The sequence below is a fragment of the Stegostoma tigrinum genome, chromosome 24, assembly GCF_030684315.1.
Source record: "Stegostoma tigrinum isolate sSteTig4 chromosome 24, sSteTig4.hap1, whole genome shotgun sequence".
In the NCBI taxonomy this organism is placed as follows: domain Eukaryota; kingdom Metazoa; phylum Chordata; class Chondrichthyes; order Orectolobiformes; family Stegostomatidae; genus Stegostoma; species Stegostoma tigrinum.
Genome location: NC_081377.1, coordinates 35,765,973 through 35,785,122, shown reverse-complemented (window position 1 = coordinate 35,785,122; position 19,150 = coordinate 35,765,973). Strand labels below are relative to the sequence as shown.

Below are 19,150 nucleotides of genomic sequence, written 5' to 3'. Positions count from 1 at the left end.
ATTGCATTCCCCCCGTCTGCTCCCCAGAGCCCTTTATTCCACTTGTCATCACAAACATACCTATCTCTTTCTTGAATCTGTTGATTGATTCTGCCTCCAATTCGTATGGCAGTGATTTCCACAGATTCATAACGTTGAGAGAAGTAGTTTCAATCATCTCACTCCATGTTTATGCTGTTTTGTTTGAGACTGATCCACAAGGTTTTGGGGGGGGGGGGGTGCAGGGGGAGGTGATTCTTCGTTTAACATCCAATTGATCAATCCCCTTCAGCATTTCGTATACCTCACCTCAGATCCCCCCCTCATTCTTCTGAACTCCAACGAGTACAACCCAAGCTATTCAACCACTCCTCAAATCAACCTGTGAACTTCGTCTGAACTGCCTCCAGTACCACCACATCCTTCCTCAAGTAACACAACCAAAACTGGACACAATGTTCCAGATGCTACATCAGCCCCATATATAATTATAAAAGTAATGTTGCAATTAAGTCCTTTTACAGTAAATACCAAGATTCCATTTGCCCCTTTTCTCATATGCTGCACCTGCAGACCCACTTTCTGCAATTCATACACAAAAAAGCCAAGATCTGTTTGCACTGACGCACTTTGAATCTGTTTCCAATTTACGTAATAATTTGCCCTTTTATTTTTCTATTGACAATGGACAGTTTCACATTATCCACATTAAATGCCATCTGCTAGATTCTGGCCCATTCTTCTAGCCTATCAATATCCATGTGTAGACTCTTTATCGCCTCATCACTGCCTGCTTTCCTACCTATTTTGGTATCATCCACAAACTTTGCTGTTACATTCTGTCCCTGCTTGCAGTTTACTTAAATAGCTTGTATATAGTGGAGGTCAAACTGAACCCTGCTAGTTACAGTTCACCTTCCAGAGGAGGACCCATTTATCCTGACCCTGTGCTTTCTATCAGTCAGCCAATACTCCACCAAAGCCAATACTCTACCCTTAACCCACTGTAATCTCACCTTCTGGATCAGTCCTTTATGCAGTACCTTGTCAAATGCCTTGTCAAAAGCATCACTCCCCTTGACAAAGAACTGAAAGATTTTAGTTGGAGCCAGTGCTATTTCCTTCCTAATACCCTCAGCAACCTAAAAGGCATTCTAGCCAAGATGAGAATAACAACTTCATAGAAGGAATCAATGTGCAGAAAAAAAGCTTTTTAACACATCATACTGCTAACAGATCTTTCAAGGCATTGCCATCTGACTCCATTTCACCACTCTCTCCCCACAGTAGTTACATTGCCCTCTTCTGTCAGGAATCTATTCCCTTTCGCTTCTTACTATTGAACCTTACACACACCAGCCTGTCAGGAAGTGCATTCCATATTTCTCATCATTTCTGCTCTGGTTCATTTGTCACTTACCTCAATTTTTTGTACCCTAGATACCAAAGCTATGCCAGTGAAGAGAGTTTTGTTGAAAGGCCTTATAATTTTGAAGGTGTCTATTAAATCTTTTAGGCATACTCTAATCTAAAGAAATTATTTAAGTTTCCTTCGCGACTCCAGAAATCTCTAATTTTGTCATATACATTTACTCACCTCATTTCTAGTGACAAACGTTTTGCATTTTTGTTTGTGCTTCACTCCTCCTTCACGCTTATTAAACATAGAAACTACAAGAGGAGGCTGTTCAACTCTTTGAGGCTGCTCCCCCACTCACTACGATCATAGCTGAACCTCTAACTCAATGTCATATTCCTATTTCCTCTTCAACTCCTCGATTTGTTTACAAATGTAAAAGCATACCTTTTTCTTTCTTGTATTTGGTCTGATTTATTGCTGTATAATCAAGCCTCCTTTCTCTGCTTCATTTTAATCTCAATTGCCTCAGTCAAAGGAGCTCAATTTCATTTTGGATACCTTGCTTTGCCTCACATGGAAATAGAACAACTCTTTCCTGAAGGCCTCCCATTGCTCATTAACTATTTAACCTGCTGATATTTGTCTCCAAAACACCTAGGCTAGATTCCTTTAAAACATGTAAATTAGCTTTGTTCTAGCTGAGTGCCTTCATCTCTTTTGTCCCTTTCTATGTTTACTATCAACCTAATGGTGCTACTGTGAACCAGTTATTGTTCATGAGGTGCACTTACATTTAAAATTATTCCAATTGCCACATTTCATTTGTAGAACTAGTTTTGTCCACGTTGAGCTCAACATACTGATTAATAACATACTTTTAAGCACGTTTAAAAAACTATTCCCTTTACACATTTCTTACTGTCTGTATCTGTTAATAAAGATCCTTCCATTGTTTTTATGATTTGATTTAAATTTGTTCACACATTTCTCCTCTACCCCCTTCCTACTAATTAGTATACTTGAGTATTGCTGTGTAAAAAAATACATGTTGTAAAACTTCTGGTCGTGCACCGTTAGGAGGTGCAAGAAGGCCAAATTTCAAAGCAAATAGCAATTTACTTAATGAAAAAAGATGCTGGGTCTAGGCCCGAAACATCAGCTTTTGTGGTCCTAAGATGCCGCTTGGCCTGCTGTGTTCATCCAGCTCCACACTTGCTTTCTCAGATCCTCCAGCATCTGCAGTTCCCATTATCTCTGATTGGTCAGCAAGTCAGCTCTTATTGGCTGAGACTTTGCCACGTACAATGCAACCGGAGGTTATCTTCTCCCAATTAGAGCTGACTGCCACTAATCAGCAAACAATTTGCATTCAAAAGATCAAATCTTCACTGTTTTCTGAGAAAATGTATTCTACTGACCAATGACCATCTGAGAGAAACGTCCTCACCTCTGTCTGAAAAAAGTGACCTCTTATTTTTAAACCATGTTCCCTATATTATTCTCAACAGGAGGAAAAAAATCTTCATAATATTGGCCCTATCAATTTCCCTCAGGATCTTCTATTTTTAGTAAGATCATCGCTCATTCTTCTAAATAATGCTTCAGATGCAATCACGATCTTTTAAAAAGGAGACCAAAACTGTACACAATGCACTCCAGAGATAATGGGAACTGCAGATGGTGGAGAATCCAAGATAATAAAGTGTGAAGCTGGATGAACACAGCAGGCCAACCTCCTGAGATGCTGCTTGGCCTGCTGTGTTCATCCAGCTTCACACAATACACTCCAGATCTGGTCTGAACAAAGCCCTGTACAGTTGCAGTAAAACCTTCCTACTTTTACACACCACTGCCCTTATGACAAATAACAACATTCCATTGCTTTCCTAATAACTTGCTGTACTTGCATACTAACATTAGGATTCATGTGGTAGGACACTCAGATCCTCATGTGCCGCAAAATTCTGTTCTCATCGTTTAAATACAGCCTTTCTTTGCCAAAGTGGACAGGTTCACATTTTCCTACATTATAGTTCAGAGGGAGATGTTGGCATAGTGGTAATCCTGATTCCAATTAATTGTAATTAATTGGATCGGGGACAAAAAGCCAGTCTGAGTGACAGTGATCAGAACCTTATGCTGACTGATGTCACAAACTCACAGCTAGATACAGCACTCGGGGGCAAAGGTTGTAGGCTATTGAGTTAGACGATCAGCCGTGATCATGATGAATGGCGGAGCAGGCTCAAAGGGCTGAATGGCCTCCTCCTACTCTTATCTTCTATGTTTCTATGTCTTGGAAAGGAGGCAATCTGCTATCCTCACCTGGTCTGAGTACATGTGATTTCAGGTCCATAGAAATGTGGTTGAATCTTAAGTGCCCTAGGCAAGGACAGCATGTTGACCTTGCTAGTGATACCCACTATCCTATGAAAAAGTAAAAAAAATCCAATTTTTGCCCACTTATTCAAACTTTCCACATCCCTTTGTCTACTCTCCATCCACTTTACAATTTACATCCTTACTTTTTTTTGTGATTAGCAAATTTAGCGACCATACATTCAGTCTATTCTTCCCAGTCATTGATATAGATCAGAAAGAGTCAAGGCCCCTCCACTGTTTCACGTGGCACTTCTAGTTAGTTTGCTGAATCAAAAATGACCCATTTCCTTTCTATTTCATGTTAGTCAACCAATACTTCATCCATGATAATAGCTTGCAATAATCTCCTTAATAATGCAGCCTTGCATTTTCATGATAGATGTTAAGCTAACTAGCCCATTGTTTCCTTCTTCCTGTTCTCTTTCTTCCATGTTACATTTGTAATTTTTTGACCCTTCCAAAACCTGAAGAATTTTGGAAGATTATATCAATTATCTCAGCAGCCATCTCTTTTAAGAGCCGAATATGCAGGCCATCATATCCCAGGAACTAGCCAGTATTCAGGCACAATTGTTCTCCCAGCGCCTTATCTCTATGGTGATTATTTTATGTCCCTCTTGATTTTTAAGTTTTTATATCTTCTACATGAAGACAGACACAAAATATACATGCAACACTTTTACAGTTACCTTGTTTCCTATTATTATTTCCCAGATTAGAAGACCAATACTGGATCTGGATACTATTTTCCTTTTTAAATGTTTGTAGAAACTCTTACTAAGTGTTTATATTATCTAGCCTTCCCTTATGTCCTATGTCCTCTATCTTTTAGAGAGACTTTGCTGGTTCTTTAAATCTGTACAATTTCTAAAATGCAACTAATCTTTGCAAAATTTTAACATGTTTCTTTCAATTTGAAACTATGCATAACATCCTTATTTAGCCTCTCTGTAAAAGGATAAATCTTTGCAAAAAGCTATTAAATATTTCTATAATGTTTATTATTAATCTCAACTATCTTCCTTTTTAGCATATTTACTCAGATGACTTGAACTAACCTTGCTTTTTTACCTTTTGACTTATTTTATTTACATCTAAAACACTAATTGTAAAGCCACACATCTCACTTCCAAACTGCCCCTGAAATTAATTACTTTCACTAGAGGTTTCTTTATTGCAAGGTTATTAATTTATCCTGTTTCATTGCACATTGAGGCCTAGAATAGTCTCCTCTTTGGCTAACACTAGAATATGCCACTCTAAAGACGATCCCAAATACAGTATTTACTAATTTTCCAACTACCTTTTCCAACTTTTGTCACCCAATCTACATGTAGATTAAAGTCATGTGTGATTATTGTAATAAGTTTCTTGCATGCCCCCTTGTATACACTGTCCCACACTGGAACTGCTGTTATAGTGCCTATAAATTACTCCTTTCCTATTTCTTACCTACACCCAAAGTAATTACACATCTTGCCCTTGTGAGCTAAGGTAATCATTCATTACTGTTCTAGTGTCATCTTTAATTCACACAGGTATCCTTACTAGTTTCCTGTCATTCTAAAAATCATAGAATTCCTAGTGTGGAACCAGCCTGTCAAGTCCACACCGACCCGCTGAAGCGCATCCCACCCAGGCCCAACTCCCTAAAACCTGTCCCTATAACCTTGCATTTCCCATGGCTAATCCACCTAGCCTGCATATCCCCAGACACTATGGGCAATTTAGCAAGGCTGATCCACCTAACTTGCACATCTTTGGACTCTGGGAGGAAACCAGAGCACCAGGAGGTAACCCATTGGATATGGGCATAGAAAGAGGAGGACTTCTTTCCTCCTCTGCAACAAATTCCCAACAGCACACTATGTCTCACTTTGATGTCATCTCTTGCGGTGCATCAATTTACTCCTTACATTGGAGTATGATGTAGCATCTTACTCTTCAACTGAGATTCTACTGCTGACCTTCCCGACGAAAATTGCTTTTCAGGGACGAAACAATAACTTTAATCAATGCTGCCATACTGCCCACCCCTCCAACATCTTTTTATTACATTTCTATCTTTCATGAATGTTAAGTTTCCATTCCGGACTTATTTCAAGGTGATCTCTAATGCTTTATTATCAACTTCATAAGACAAATTATGGCCGCATCCTTTTACTTTGCTAGACTGAGATGACAGAACTATGTTAATAAGAAATCAAACTGAATGGCTCAAAATCTATAAAATGTGGAATGGAGATTATCCCAGTTAAATGGATGAAGTTCTTGAGGGTTTGACACTAATTCTAAGAAGCCACTTAGCTAGAAACAATCTAGAACTTGGTGTAACTTTTTAAAAAATCCTTTTTGATGGGAAGTAGGCATTACAAGCAAAATTAACATTTGCTAGCCACCCTTAATTGCCCTTTAACTGAGTGGCTTGCTAGGCCACTGAACCAAATTTGTTGTTGTAGTCTGGAGTCACAAGCCAGAATTGGTAAGAGTAACAAATTTCCTTTCTCAAGGACCCTAGCAAGACAAATGGAATTTACAATAATTGATGATAGTTTTATGGTACCAATGAATTGAGGCTAGCTTTCAATTCCAGATCTAATTAACCTCAAAGTCAGTGAAGGAATCTGTTTGTGAGAGAATCAAATCTGGTGACTGTGCAGCAAAGTGCCAAAATGAAATGTATTTGACCTTGCCAGTTTAGTTGAAAATCTTAAAAGATAGGAGATACTTCACTTCAGGTTCAGTGTCTCCACAGGATATTGCTAGGAAAAAGGGTTGAATCTTCCTTTTTGCTGTTTAAAGACCTTTCTCTATGTGTATAGTTACTATTCCTCTTGTGCTAAAAGAACAGTGATGGCCAATGATCTTAAAATACCCAAAAGCATCTCCAATTTCAATGGCTTTGGAGTTGGCTTAGATGATACCCTCCATGGTTGAATGTATGACTTTGCTCAACTTGATGTGGCAAATAAGCTGCTGAAAATAGAATCCTTTTAAACTGGGGCTCTGACAGACACGAGGGGGGAAAATGTTAAAAATAAAAATCTGCGTAAGCGTGATCCTTAACTTTCTAACTTTGTTACAAAACTTTCTTGTTAATTCATTAACGGGACGAGGGCATCGCTGACCAGGTAGCATTTATTGTCTATTCCTAATTGCCCAGAGTGCAGCTGAGAGTCAACCATATTGCCATGGGTCCAGAGTCACACAGGCCAGACCAGGTAAGGAGAGGTGTTTCCTTCCCTAAAGGACATTAGTGAACAAGATAGGTTTAAAAGAAACAAACAAACAATGAACAACCTCGACAACGTCTTAATGGTCATTATTAGACTCTTAATTCCAGAAATTTTTATTGAATTCAAATTCCACCATCTGCCATGGCAGGATTCAAACCCCAGGTCCCCAGAGCATTACCTAGATCTCCAGATTAACAGTCCAGTGATACCACTAGGCCATCAACTCCCCATTAAGCTAAAAGCATGGATTGTGTCAGATGGGACTCCCACAAATGGTGAGAGACAATGTTATCCTAATCAAGTGAAAGACAGCAATTATGTTTTAAAAAAGACTCCAGACATTCCCAGTTAAGACGCATTTTGATCTAGGATAATGAGCACACCAATGCTGCTCAATGAACCATTATGACAATGTTTCCTGTGAGCAAGCACCCCTCTGGTCTTTCTGACTAAATTCATTTCTAGAATTGAGCACAACATGAGACTGACAAATTCATCAAATGTGTGACTTTACGAGCGTTAAACAGATGTAATCACATGCTTTCAATACAGGATTCCAGCCAAGTCCAAGTAATGAAGATCAACATTAACTTACCTGCACTACGCCCTTCAAAGGTAAATACAAAATTATTGCTGTCTTAAATAAGATACATCCACTTTTGAGGCAGAAAATACAATTACAGAACACACAACATTCTACAAACAAGAGCATCATCAGCATGGTTTGTCATTTGTGTAGTTTTAAAACAGTGACATGGTTTTTAAAATCACATTAAATTTTCTATCAATTTATATCTTTTCAAACAAGAGACAAAACCAACTGAATGCAAGTTAATGAATTCCCTTGGGTTCAATTTCCAATTCAACAGGGAAGGTATAGACGATGAGATCATGAAGGCAAGAACAGCATCTGTTTTGTTGCATGTAACATAATACATTCAAATCCAGATTTAGTGATTGCATAAAGTCACATTGTTTCTATTATCGTAATAGAAGGTTGTTAGTGCTGTTTACAAGTTGTGTAACATTACTTGTATGTGAAGGTTTTCTAAAATGGGTTCATTTGAACAGTTAATTTTTAAAAAGGCACCTACAGTTTACATAACTACTTGCACTGTTCATACGAGTAATAAGGACCTGTAGTCTAAAAAGTGCGTTGGGAAGGAGCAGAGGTACAATTTTTTTTGTCATCCCCACAGGGGTGACTGGACTGCAACAAATGTCCAGTGGAGTTACAAGATGCAGAATCCTTAAAGTTCTGTGATAGCATGGTATTCCGGCTGTTGGTGTGAATTCCACTCCACAACTTGACGGCCAAGGAAAGAAAATTGCTTCGTTGGCTCCTCAAAATTCCTATTCATAAACGACATCGAGTCGGTGTTATATAGCATGGAAACAAACCCTTCATTCTCACCGGGCCAAGCTGACCAAATATCAAACTGATCTAGTCCCATTTTCCAGCATTTGGCCCATATCCTTCTGAATACTTCCTATTCAGGTACCAAACACAGATGCCTTTTAAATGTCACAATTGTACCAGCCTCAATCACATCCTCTGGCAGTTTGTTCCATACACACATCACCCTCTTGAGTGACAAAGTTCTTTCCCCTCTCGCCTTAAAACCTATGTCCTCTAGTTTTAGGCTCACTTACCTTGGGAAAAAGATCATGGTTATTCAGCCAAATCATGGCCCATATGATTTCATAAACCTTTATGGAGGTCACCCCTCAGCATACAACTGTCCAGGGAAAAAAGCTCAGCCTCTTCACCCTCTCCCTATAACCCAAACTCCCCAATCACATCAATGTTCTTGTAAATCTTTTCTGCACCCTTTCAAGTTAACAACTTTCCTACAGGAAGGCGGCCAGAATTGAATTCAGTATTCCAAAAATAGCTTAACCAATGTCCTGTACAGCCACAATTGTACTCATTGAATTGATCAATGAAGGCAAACATGGCAAATGCGTTCCTCACCATCCGGTCTACCTGCGACTCAACTTTCCAGAACCTATGCATCTGCACCCCTAGGTCTCTTAGTTCGGCAACACCTCATTTTTCTACATGAAACTTCATTTGCTGCTCCTCAGCTCATCTAATCAAGGTCCAGTTATACCAAGATAATTTTTACCATCCAATGCAACACCAATATTTGTGTCGTCTGCAAACCTATAATATAACATACATTCATATCCAAATCATTTATTTAAAATGATGAAAAGCAGCAGACAGAGCACCAATCTCTGTGGCACACCACTGTTCACAGGCTTCCGGTCAAAAAACAAACCTGCATCACGATCCTGTCTCCTACCTTCAAGCCAATTTTGTATCTAATTGGCTAGTTTCTCCTGGATTCTACGCAATCTAAACTTTGCTAGCCACTCTACCATGCAACAACTGTAGATATCATTGCTCTTGTGGAACTACAAAGCTCAGGATATATGGTAATGAGCCTCTTAACACTTACACCGAGTGCATGATGTACTTTTAAAGTTTAATTTTCATGCTGTGCGATTGCGTACATCTCACTGGAATTGCATCTAAAGTTTAAAAACATCCAATGATGCAAAGACATTGAAAAAAATTTTGATATTGAGCTCAAACACTGCTTCTCAGTCCATGCAAAATAATGGTGAATGGAACATTAAACTGGATCTATTCTCAGTGAAGTTTTTCAAGCATTTAGTTGGCAACTCAAGATCAAAAAATACTGGTAATTCTGAAAGAATTTTCCATCCATATAAATACAATGCAATAAAACAAACTTTAAGAGTATTCTGAAAACAAAGGCACATGTAAAACAAGTTTTATTTTATACAGCCTTTATTGTCAATGTCTGAGTGAATATATCAAACAAGAACACCATATTGTTTCAGTACTGCAGTGTACTTGGCTATTTTGTTTTCAACATTCTTCTCAGCTATTTTCTTCAGTTTCTGTGAACAGAATGTATAATACATTGATAAAACAGAATTTTGTACTTTATATATAAATTTTAACAAATGCTTTAATCCAATTACAGACAGGCAATTATTCAGCACCATTCCATTATCAAAGTCAGCAAAGAATTTCTAATTTCAGTTCAAAACAGATCACAGTCAGCTCGGTGAGTGGAAGACAAATTGTGGAAATTAGCAGTTATAGTATCATGCCTGTGGCAAGGCAGCTGCAAGAGGTAGGAACATTCTTTCAAGGCAGCAAGAGCTTGGTATCATAATCCTTTTAAAATTTCAGCCAGCTGAACATCATATTCAATGCGAGCCTTACTTACCAAAATGTTCTTCTTTTTCTGATAGTGAAGCTTGGCTTTTTCTTTACGTTTCTCTTCAAGAGTGGCTGTAACTGCTTGGTATTTCCAGCCAACTTCATGCGCAAGGCGACCAAGGACAGCAAACTGCATAGAACCAATTTTTTCAGAGTCAAGAATATTACTCAACATTTGGAGGGCACAGCCACTGAGTCATAACAGTTCAACAGCACAGAAGGGTCCTGGCCCAAAATGTTAGCTTTCCTGTTCCTCCGCTGCTTGGCCTGCTGTGTTTCCTCCAGCTCCGCACTTTGTTAAAACTAACCCTTTGTTCTCTGGCCTCACACTCAGTTTGGTCACTGATGGGCCCTACTCTGTCATTGGTTATCCTCTTGCTCCTAATAATTTTCCTTTATTTCACCAACCATTGCTTTATCATGCTCCATCTCTGCTCTGCTGTGACCTCAACACTATCTACTGTCCAACAAATAAACCTGCCCAAAGGCCTGGAAAGCCCCAGTTTGATCACCCGCACGCTTTGTATTGGTGCTAGAGTCACAGTATTTATAGTTACAGGATGGAAGACGACATTATGCCATGCACTACTATGGTCTGACGACTGTACTGACTCAAATTAATAGAATAAGAGCCAAGGACCATACATTTTCTGCAGATCTACATACAAACTCAAATACACCCATTATGCTTTCTTTCAAAGCATTTCATTCTGCCAATAAGATAACTACAAACAAATTCATCGTGTCAAAGAAATAGAGGGACCAGTGACACTCTGAAGGACGATCTTACAGTTAACACCAAATAAAATGTGTTCTTAAAAAGCAATTGCCAGTTTAAGAATTCCTTAGAAGAACTGGTGGGTCTCAAACAAATTAATTACACCACACCTACAAAGCAGATTTCGGTGGTGTAAGTTATTACAATGTAAGCCAGGCTTTGTATAATTGTTCCAATTTCTCCATATGACCAGCTTCAGCTCATAGGAGCTAATGTCAAACTCTAAAAATACACTTGGTTCAGAAGTATCATGTACGAGTTAACCTGCATTGGCAAGCTCCTACAATTCTAATTTCCTCCTTATGACCTCCACCTCCAAGACCTCAAAGTTTCTTTCTTCAAGCAAGTTTTTAACTATCTGTCCTGATTTTCCCTTATGACTAGATACTTAAATATGTGTTTTACACTTGTGGAGAAACTCAAAACACTCGATTACATCAAGAGTGCTATATGTCTTTACAGACAGATTGTGCAAGGAGCCAAGAGGCATTTAGGACCCTGATCATTACAAATTGAGATACAGTACTAGAGCAAGGAACTTAAAAACCTAGCCAAAATACCAGAGTATTATATCCCATTCTGTACTACTCAGTAAAGTTCGAAAAGGATACTGACAAGTTTTATTAGCATGACACTAAGGACAGAAGTGTTAGTCATGTGGATAGAATGGGGGGGTTCAGACTGTTCTTAAAGAGCGGTTTGGGAAGCGACCTGACAAGCTAGTGCGATCATCTAAATTACTTTTCTAAGAGCCATCATGGACTTGTCAGGCTAAATGGATTCCTGTGTTGTAACCATTCTAAAGATTTTAAAAGCTGTGTGACCTTGCTCAAAAATTGTTTGTCACACCAGTTGCAACGTTCAGTATTACCTTACGTGTTGGCTTCAAACGTACAATCTTCAAGGCTGCTGGTACAACCATGCGTTTCCTCTGCAAATGTAAATTTCACATTAAAAAGAGGCCAAAAGAACAAAGTGATCTAAAAAGTGAACTTATTCTATCTCAGTATGAAGTTTGTTCTCATTTAAAATATCAAACAATGTAGGTAATAACAATTCATCAGCGACAGAACAGGAACATGAACTAATGGAAAATTGGACAGTTGCGCACCCTGTCATATGGAGGAGGGATCCCATCGAAGACCTTCAGTCTGTCCAAGGCAGCTTGACCTCGCTTTGTCTTGTGTGGCAACATACCTTGAAGCAACCACAGCACAATTAAAAATGTTTCTGTATACAATGTTTGATGAAATAGTCAACTGTTTAACTAGGATCCTCATCTGATATGAACTGTGCTCAAAATGTACACAGATTGGAAGAATGTTGATGCAGAATTGATTCAAACAGTGCATATTAGGTATCCTGCCAAAAATCAGAGCCACATTCAGAAACAAACAACTGAGTTTAAGACGACTTTAAATTCAGTTGACCAAAAGCTTCATCAAACAGCTAGGTTTTAAAGAGTTTAAGAGTGAAAAGAAGAGTTGAAACTGTAATTAGTACCAGTTTGCACAAACTGTCAGCCTATCAATTACTTGCACCATACTGCATAAAAATGATTCATGCTTCAGGTTAAGCTCAAATGTTGGAAAGGGCCAACAAAAACTTAACCAACTATGTTCTATAGCCGGAATCTGTGGGAAATAACAGACTGCACCCTGATGCTGAAATGCTCACCCATGCTTCTGTTGCCTCTAAACTCAATTATGGAATGCTCTCCAGCTCAGAACCTATCCAACCACTTTGAATCAACCACTATTTGAACTTCATTCAACATGCTGTCCCAGTATGCAATTCACCCAAGTGCACACTGACCTACTTGTGTTGCCTATCCAGGAGCATAGATTTTAAAGTTTTCCATTTTCAAGTTACTTCCAGTCCTCCTCACCCCTCACTATTTCTGCAACATTCTTCAGTCTGACAAGCCTGACCATGTCTGCACTGCCTTTCTCTTGTCCGATTTAATCATTCACCTAACTGAAGCCATGTATCAGGATCCAAGCTCTGAAATTTATTCACTGAACCTGTTCTGTTGTTGTTCTTTAAGTGAGGATCCTTAATAGTTAGCTCCCTGCAAAATTTGGTCCTGAAGAACTCAAGTAGCAGGAGTAATCCTAAAAGGCTCACCAATTCCGTCTCACCGATCATTACTACCATAAGCTCCAGGCATCCTCTTGCCCACTGTCCATATTTTGTATCCTTGAGACCCTGCCACATTGACAATCCCATCCTTAAAAATAAATTTATTCAACAATGCACCATCCACAATTTATCTTCTCATTTCTAAAGGATAAGCTTTATCCTGAAAGCTGGTTTTAGATTCCCCAAATGGCATAAACAATTTGAATATCTATGATAAAAAGCCCTTTCAGAATCCTGCATGTATTAATGAGATCACCTTGTTTTAAACACAAGATAATCCAGACCTAATTTATTAATTAGGTCAATTGTCAAAATATCTCCTTGGAAAGCTGTGTATTAAAAACTTTCTGACAATATTGCTGTGGCAAACTTGGGCACAATTAAATATGCAAACTGTTCTGCAATGTGCCCAATTATTCAGTGTTTTCAAAAATGCAATTATTGTCACAAGTACAAATGCGATAACACAGCCAGTTTTCTATAGTTTATGAAACTAATTTAAGCTCAACTTAAAGCACAAAATATTACCTCTTACGGTCCTCCAGAAGATTCGGCTTGGTGCTCTGAAGTGATATGGGCCCCGAGATGGGTTAGTATTCATTCTCTTGCGCAAAAAGGCAAGATACTTGACTACATAAAGAAAGAGGTAACTAAATATCTGTGCAGAATAAAAGTCAACACCATTTGACTGCATAATAGATTAACGTCTAATACTCAATGCTGTCCATGCAATATCCTTGAATGATTACACATAAAATGTACATCAAAAGTAACAATGTCACAGGAGTAGAGGAGAGAGATAATGGGAACTGCAGATGCTGGAGATTCCAAGATAATAAAATGTGAGGCTGGATGAACACAGCAGGCCAAGCAGCATCTCAGGAGCACAAAAGCTGACGTTTCGGGCCTAGACCCTTCATCAGAGAGGGGGATGGGGGGAGGGAACTGGAATAAATAGGGAGAGAGGGGGAGGCGGACCGAAGATGGAGAGTAAAGAAGATAGGTGGAGAGGGTGTAGGTGGGGAGGTAGGGAGGGGATAGGTCAGTCCAGGGAAGACGGACAGGTCAAGGAGGTGGGATGAGGTTAGTAGGTAGCTGGGGGTGCGGCTTGGGGTGGGAGGAAGGGATGGGTGAGAGGAAGAACCGGTTAGGGAGGCAGAGACAGGTTGGACTGGTTTTGGGATGCAGTGGGTGGGGGGGAAGAGCTGGGCTGGTTGTGTGGTGCAGTGGGGGGAGGGGATGAACTGGGCTGGTTGAGGGATGCAGTGGGGGAAGGGGAGATTTTGAAACTGGTGAAGTCCACATTGATACCATATGGCTGCAGGGTTCCCAGGCGGAATATGAGTTGCTGTTCCTGCAACCTTCGGGTGGCATCATGGTGGCAGTGCAGGAGGCCCATGATGGACATGTCATCAAGAGAATGGGAGGGGGAGTGGAAATGGTTTGCGACTGGGAGGTGCAGTTGTTTGTTGCGAACTGAGCGGAGGTGTTCTGCAAAGCGGTCCCCAAGCCTCCGCTTGGTTTCCCCAATGTAGAGAAAGCCGCACCGGGTACAGTGGATGCAGTATACCACATTGGCAGATGTGCAGGTGAACCTCTGCTTAATGTGGAATGTCATCTTGGGGCCTGGGATGGGGGTGAGGGAGGAGGTGTGGGGACAAGTGTAGCATTTCCTGCGGTTGCAGGGGAAGGTGCCGGGTGTGGTGGGGTTGGAGGGCAGTGTGGAGCGAACAAGGGAGTCACGGAGAGAGTGGTCTCTCCGGAAAGCAGACAGGGGTGGGGATGGAAAAATGTCTTGGGTGGTGGGGTCGGATTGTAAATGGCGGAAGTGTCGGAGGATAATGCGTTGTATCCGGAGGTTGGTAGGGTGGTGTGTGAGAACGAGGGGGATCCTCTTGGGGCGGTTGTGGCGGGGGCGGGGTGTGAGGGATGTGTCGCGGGAAATGCGGGAGACGCGGTCAAGGGCGTTCTCAATCACCGTGGGGGGGAAGTTGCGGTCCTTAAAGAACTTGGACATCTGGGATGTGCGGGAGTGGAATGTCTTATCGTGGGAGCAGATGCGGCGGAGGCGGAGGAATTGGGAATAGGGGATGGAATTTTTACAGGAGGGTGGGTGGGAGGAGGTGTATTCTAGGTAGCTGTGGGAGTCGGTGGGCTTGTAATGGACATCAGTTACAAGCTGGTTGCCTGAGATGGAGACTGAGAGGTCCAGGAAGGTGAGGGATGTGCTGGAGATGGCCCAGGTGAACTGAAGGTTGGGGTGGAAGGTGTTGGTGAAGTGGATGAACTGTTCGAGCTCCTCTGGGGAGCAAGAGGCGGCGCCGATACAGTCATCAATGTACCGGAGGAAGAGGTGGGGTTTGGGGCCTGTGTAGGTGCGGAAGATGGACTGTTCCACGTAACCTACAAAGAGGCAGGCATAGCTGGGGCCCATGCGGGTGCCCATGGCCACCCCCTTAGTCTGTAGGAAGTGGGAGGAGTCAAAAGAGAAGTTGTTGAGTGTGAGGACGAGTTCCGCTAGGCGGATGAGAGTGTCGGTGGAGGGGGCCTGGTCGGGCCTGCGGGACAGGAAGAAGCGGAGGGCCTTGAGGCCATCTCCATGCGGAATGCAGGTGTACAGGGACTGGACGTCCATGGTGAATATGAGGTGTTGGGGGCCAGGGAATTGGAAGTCCTGGAGGAGGTGGAGGGCGTGGGTGGTGTCACGGACATAGGTGGGGAGTTCCTGGACCAAAGGGGAGAAAATGGAGTCCAGATAGGTGGAGATGAGTTCGGTGGGGCAGGAGCAGGCTGAGACGATGGGTCGACCAGGGCAGGCAGGTTTGTGGATTTTGGGAAGGAGATAGAAACGGGCCGTGTGGGGTTGGGGAACAATGAGGTTGGAGGCTGTGGGTGGGAGGTCCCCTGAGGTGATGAGGTCATGAATGGTGTTGGAGATGATGTCACAGGAGTAGGTTGTTTAGTCAGTCAAACCCTTTCCACCATTTAATATGATCATAACTGATCAAACACTTACATCTTTTACTTATACTATCCCCATAACGCTTCACATCATTGACAGATTTGTTTTACCAATCTCTACTTGAGAGCTTCCACAGCCCTCTGATCTCAGTGGGGCTGGAAATCCACACAATGGCCACAGAAATTGCAGTGAAACAAGCTTTTGCTTATGTGTCTCAGATGGTAGTGCATGTGAGGTATTCTCATTGTTGAGAAACTCAAACACAGTAATTCATCACAAACACTTCAGTTGTCACTACAATAAACTTAAACTAATACGTACGTACTCATTTGACTAGGTTAGTTCCTCTCTCACCAGGTTCTACACATTAAAAAAAGGTCATTCATAGGGAAGGGGACAAGTCAACCAAGACACTTACGTTTATTCCGGTAAAAGTTGCCAGAGATGTTAATCCCCTCACATCTCACCACCACCACTTTATGGCCTTTCAAAAAAAAAGGAGAACCCTGTAAGTATGTAACATGATTAAACAAGAAAACTGGTTCATAAAGTAATACTTCAGATGGAAGCACATGAAAGTATTCACATTGAAACCTTCAAAGAGGCAATCATTCATCATCAACATCCTAAATGCCATGCAATATACAGACTAAATGGACAGTACCTAGTAAGATCTGTTTGGCCACAATGGCAGCCAGACGGCCAAGGAGATGGCCTCGGCCATCAAGGAGCAGGACCTGTAAGGAGTACAAGCGAAATGTGTTAGTGCAGACCCACAAGACACAGAAGTAGGCTATTGGCCCACTGCATGTGCTTTACCATTCATGGAGATTGTGGCTGATCTGTTGATCCGTTTTGCCCATAATCCTGACTTCCTTGTTGATTTAAAGGATATCTCAGCTTAACAGACCTCAGTAGTAAATAATTCCTTATGTTCACTTGACTCAAGAGAAATTCCTCCCTAACTGTCATAAATGTAGAACTCCTTATTCTGGAACTATGCCCGTTGATCCTAGGGTCTCCCATAAAGAGAAACAAACTTTCTGCACCTATGCTGTCAAATCCTCTAAGAACTCTTTGTGCACTTTAAAGAAGATTGTAATTCATTCCTCTAAATCCTAATGAGTACTGTCCCAAAAATACTCCACTTCTCCCAAGACGATCCCTCCTAACCTGGTACCTGCCTTGTGAATCTTCTCTTGAACACCTCCAAGGCCAACATACCTTTCTTTAAATATGGTGCGCCAAGACTGCCCACAGTACTCCTTGCAGTTTTAGCAAAACCTCCCTACTTCGAAACTGCACCATACCTTGAAACAAAGGTGAACATGTAAGGGTAGTACAAGCCGCCTCCACAGCAGAGCCTTACTGTAAGTTGACACCGGAACCAGCAGCTTCTTGAAGCCCAGTGTGAATTTACAGTCAACCACATGCAGTGCCTGGACTGGAGCTCAGGGCTCCACGAACGTGGGCCTCAGGGAATTTGCACCATTAAAACAACATCCTTCCATCTCCCCCAACACCAACCCGTACCCGGGCCTAATCCCGGTCACCGGGAAACATGTTGCAAAGGAGGGGGAACCATTCCATCATCCGCCCAGGAGCCTCCTGCCAAAGGCCCCGCGCTCAGGCCTCACTCACGCCGTATCCGGCGTGGGAGACAAACTATCAAGCATAAAACGCCGCGCTAAAGATCAGTCGGCGGCCTCTCCAAACCCGCTCCCGGGATAAAAGGGATCGAGGGGACAGGGTGAGGCAGGCTGCCTCGGATAAACAGCGAGCGCGGCGCCACCACCTTGTTGAAGCCGTCCGCCATGGCGACGAAAAGGAAGGAGGCGCGGGGTTTCCGGGCCTAAAGAGCAGGGAGCCGGGAGCTCCGCGGAGCCCACGGTGACGTCTCCGAGAGCATGCCCCACCCCTGAGAGACGCCGAGCGGACAGTGCCGCTACGTTGTACGTCACTACGCCATGATTGACAGTTCCCCAAAGAGTGAACAGTGAAAGGATGCGGATTGTAGTGCCTGGTTAGTAATCAGGATTGCCGCTTCGCTGCGGGGACCTCGTGGCGCAACGGTAGCGCGTCTGACTCCAGATCAGAAGGCTGCGTGTTCAAATCACGTCGGGGTCATACCTTTTATTTTCCCTTCTGTTAAAATGAGATGCAATAATAATGACGTCTGCTTCTGCAGATTGCAATTGGAAGCATTTTGCTATCGACTGCGTAACAAATTTCCAGCACCCACATTGCCCTACTCCAGTTTTCGAATTAAAAACTTTCCAACTTTTTCTGCTATACTGCATCTTTTCTTTAATTTGCATATAAAAGAAACTTTACCCGATTCACAGGTACTAAAGCAGCGCTGCCTGTCCTTTGTCAATCAAGAAAAACCAACTCTGGAAATGGACATTCCCCTGCTGTTGCAAAAACCAAAGGCATTTCTTATTCGTGCGAGAGTATTTACTTATATTAAGGCAAGAAAGGACCTAATAACTGAACAGGCACTCATTATAGATAGTAGGAACTGCGAATGCTGGAGAAGCCAAGATAACAAAGTGTGGAGAGATAATGGGAACTGCAGATGCTGGAGATTTCCAAGATAATAAAATGTGAGGCTGGATGAACACAGCAGGCCAAGCAGCATCTCAGGAGCACAAAAGCTGACGTTTCGGGCCTGGACCCTTCATCAGAAATGGGGGAGGGGGAGAGAGTTCATTGATAGGGTTAGGGAGAGAGGGGGAGGTGGATCAAAGATGGATAGAGGAGAAGATTAGGCCTGAAACGTCAGCTTTTGTGCTCCTAAGATGCTGCTTGGCCTGTTGTGTTCATCCAGCTCCACACTTTGTTATCTTGGACACTCATTATACTTCAGTAGAACGTGGTCTTTCCCCACTGCGCCTTGGTGTTAGCTGGCCCAAACTTCATCCCCCAGCACCTAGTCCTTGAATTTGGAATATGCCAATGTGCCACACTTGGTCAAGTCTTTGCATTGGAAGGTAACAAGTTTCGGGCAGACCAAAGAGCAGGGTGATACTATATCTTCATCTTGTAA

General features: G+C 42.0%; 1 protein-coding gene and 3 non-coding genes across 4 annotated transcripts; 1 reads left to right on the top strand and 3 right to left on the bottom strand.

The window, feature by feature from the left end:
• Positions 1-9,760: 9,760 nt before the first annotated feature.
• On the bottom strand, positions 9,761-17,967 carry rpl13a (ribosomal protein L13a). The gene is made up of 8 exons (XM_048558272.2): positions 17,897-17,967; positions 16,766-16,838; positions 16,520-16,585; positions 13,668-13,769; positions 12,109-12,194; positions 11,869-11,928; positions 10,227-10,349; positions 9,761-9,891 (listed from the first exon to the last, which is right to left on the bottom strand). Exons 1-8 carry the CDS (start codon positions 17,915-17,917, stop codon positions 9,805-9,807), a joined length of 618 nt encoding a protein of 205 aa, XP_048414229.1. The 5' UTR covers positions 17,918-17,967; the 3' UTR covers positions 9,761-9,804.
• LOC125465203 (small nucleolar RNA SNORD34) lies at positions 11,994-12,069 on the bottom strand. The gene has a single exon (XR_007250197.1). It is a non-coding gene; the product is annotated as a small nucleolar RNA SNORD34 (small nucleolar RNA).
• On the bottom strand, positions 16,310-16,385 carry LOC125465202 (small nucleolar RNA Z195/SNORD33/SNORD32 family). The gene has a single exon (XR_007250196.1). It is a non-coding gene; the product is annotated as a small nucleolar RNA Z195/SNORD33/SNORD32 family (small nucleolar RNA).
• Positions 17,968-18,156: 189 nt separating the features above from the next.
• Positions 18,157-18,228, top strand: trnaw-cca (transfer RNA tryptophan (anticodon CCA)). The gene has a single exon. It is a non-coding gene; the product is annotated as a tRNA-Trp (tRNA).
• The last annotated feature ends 922 nt before the right edge of the window (positions 18,229-19,150 follow it).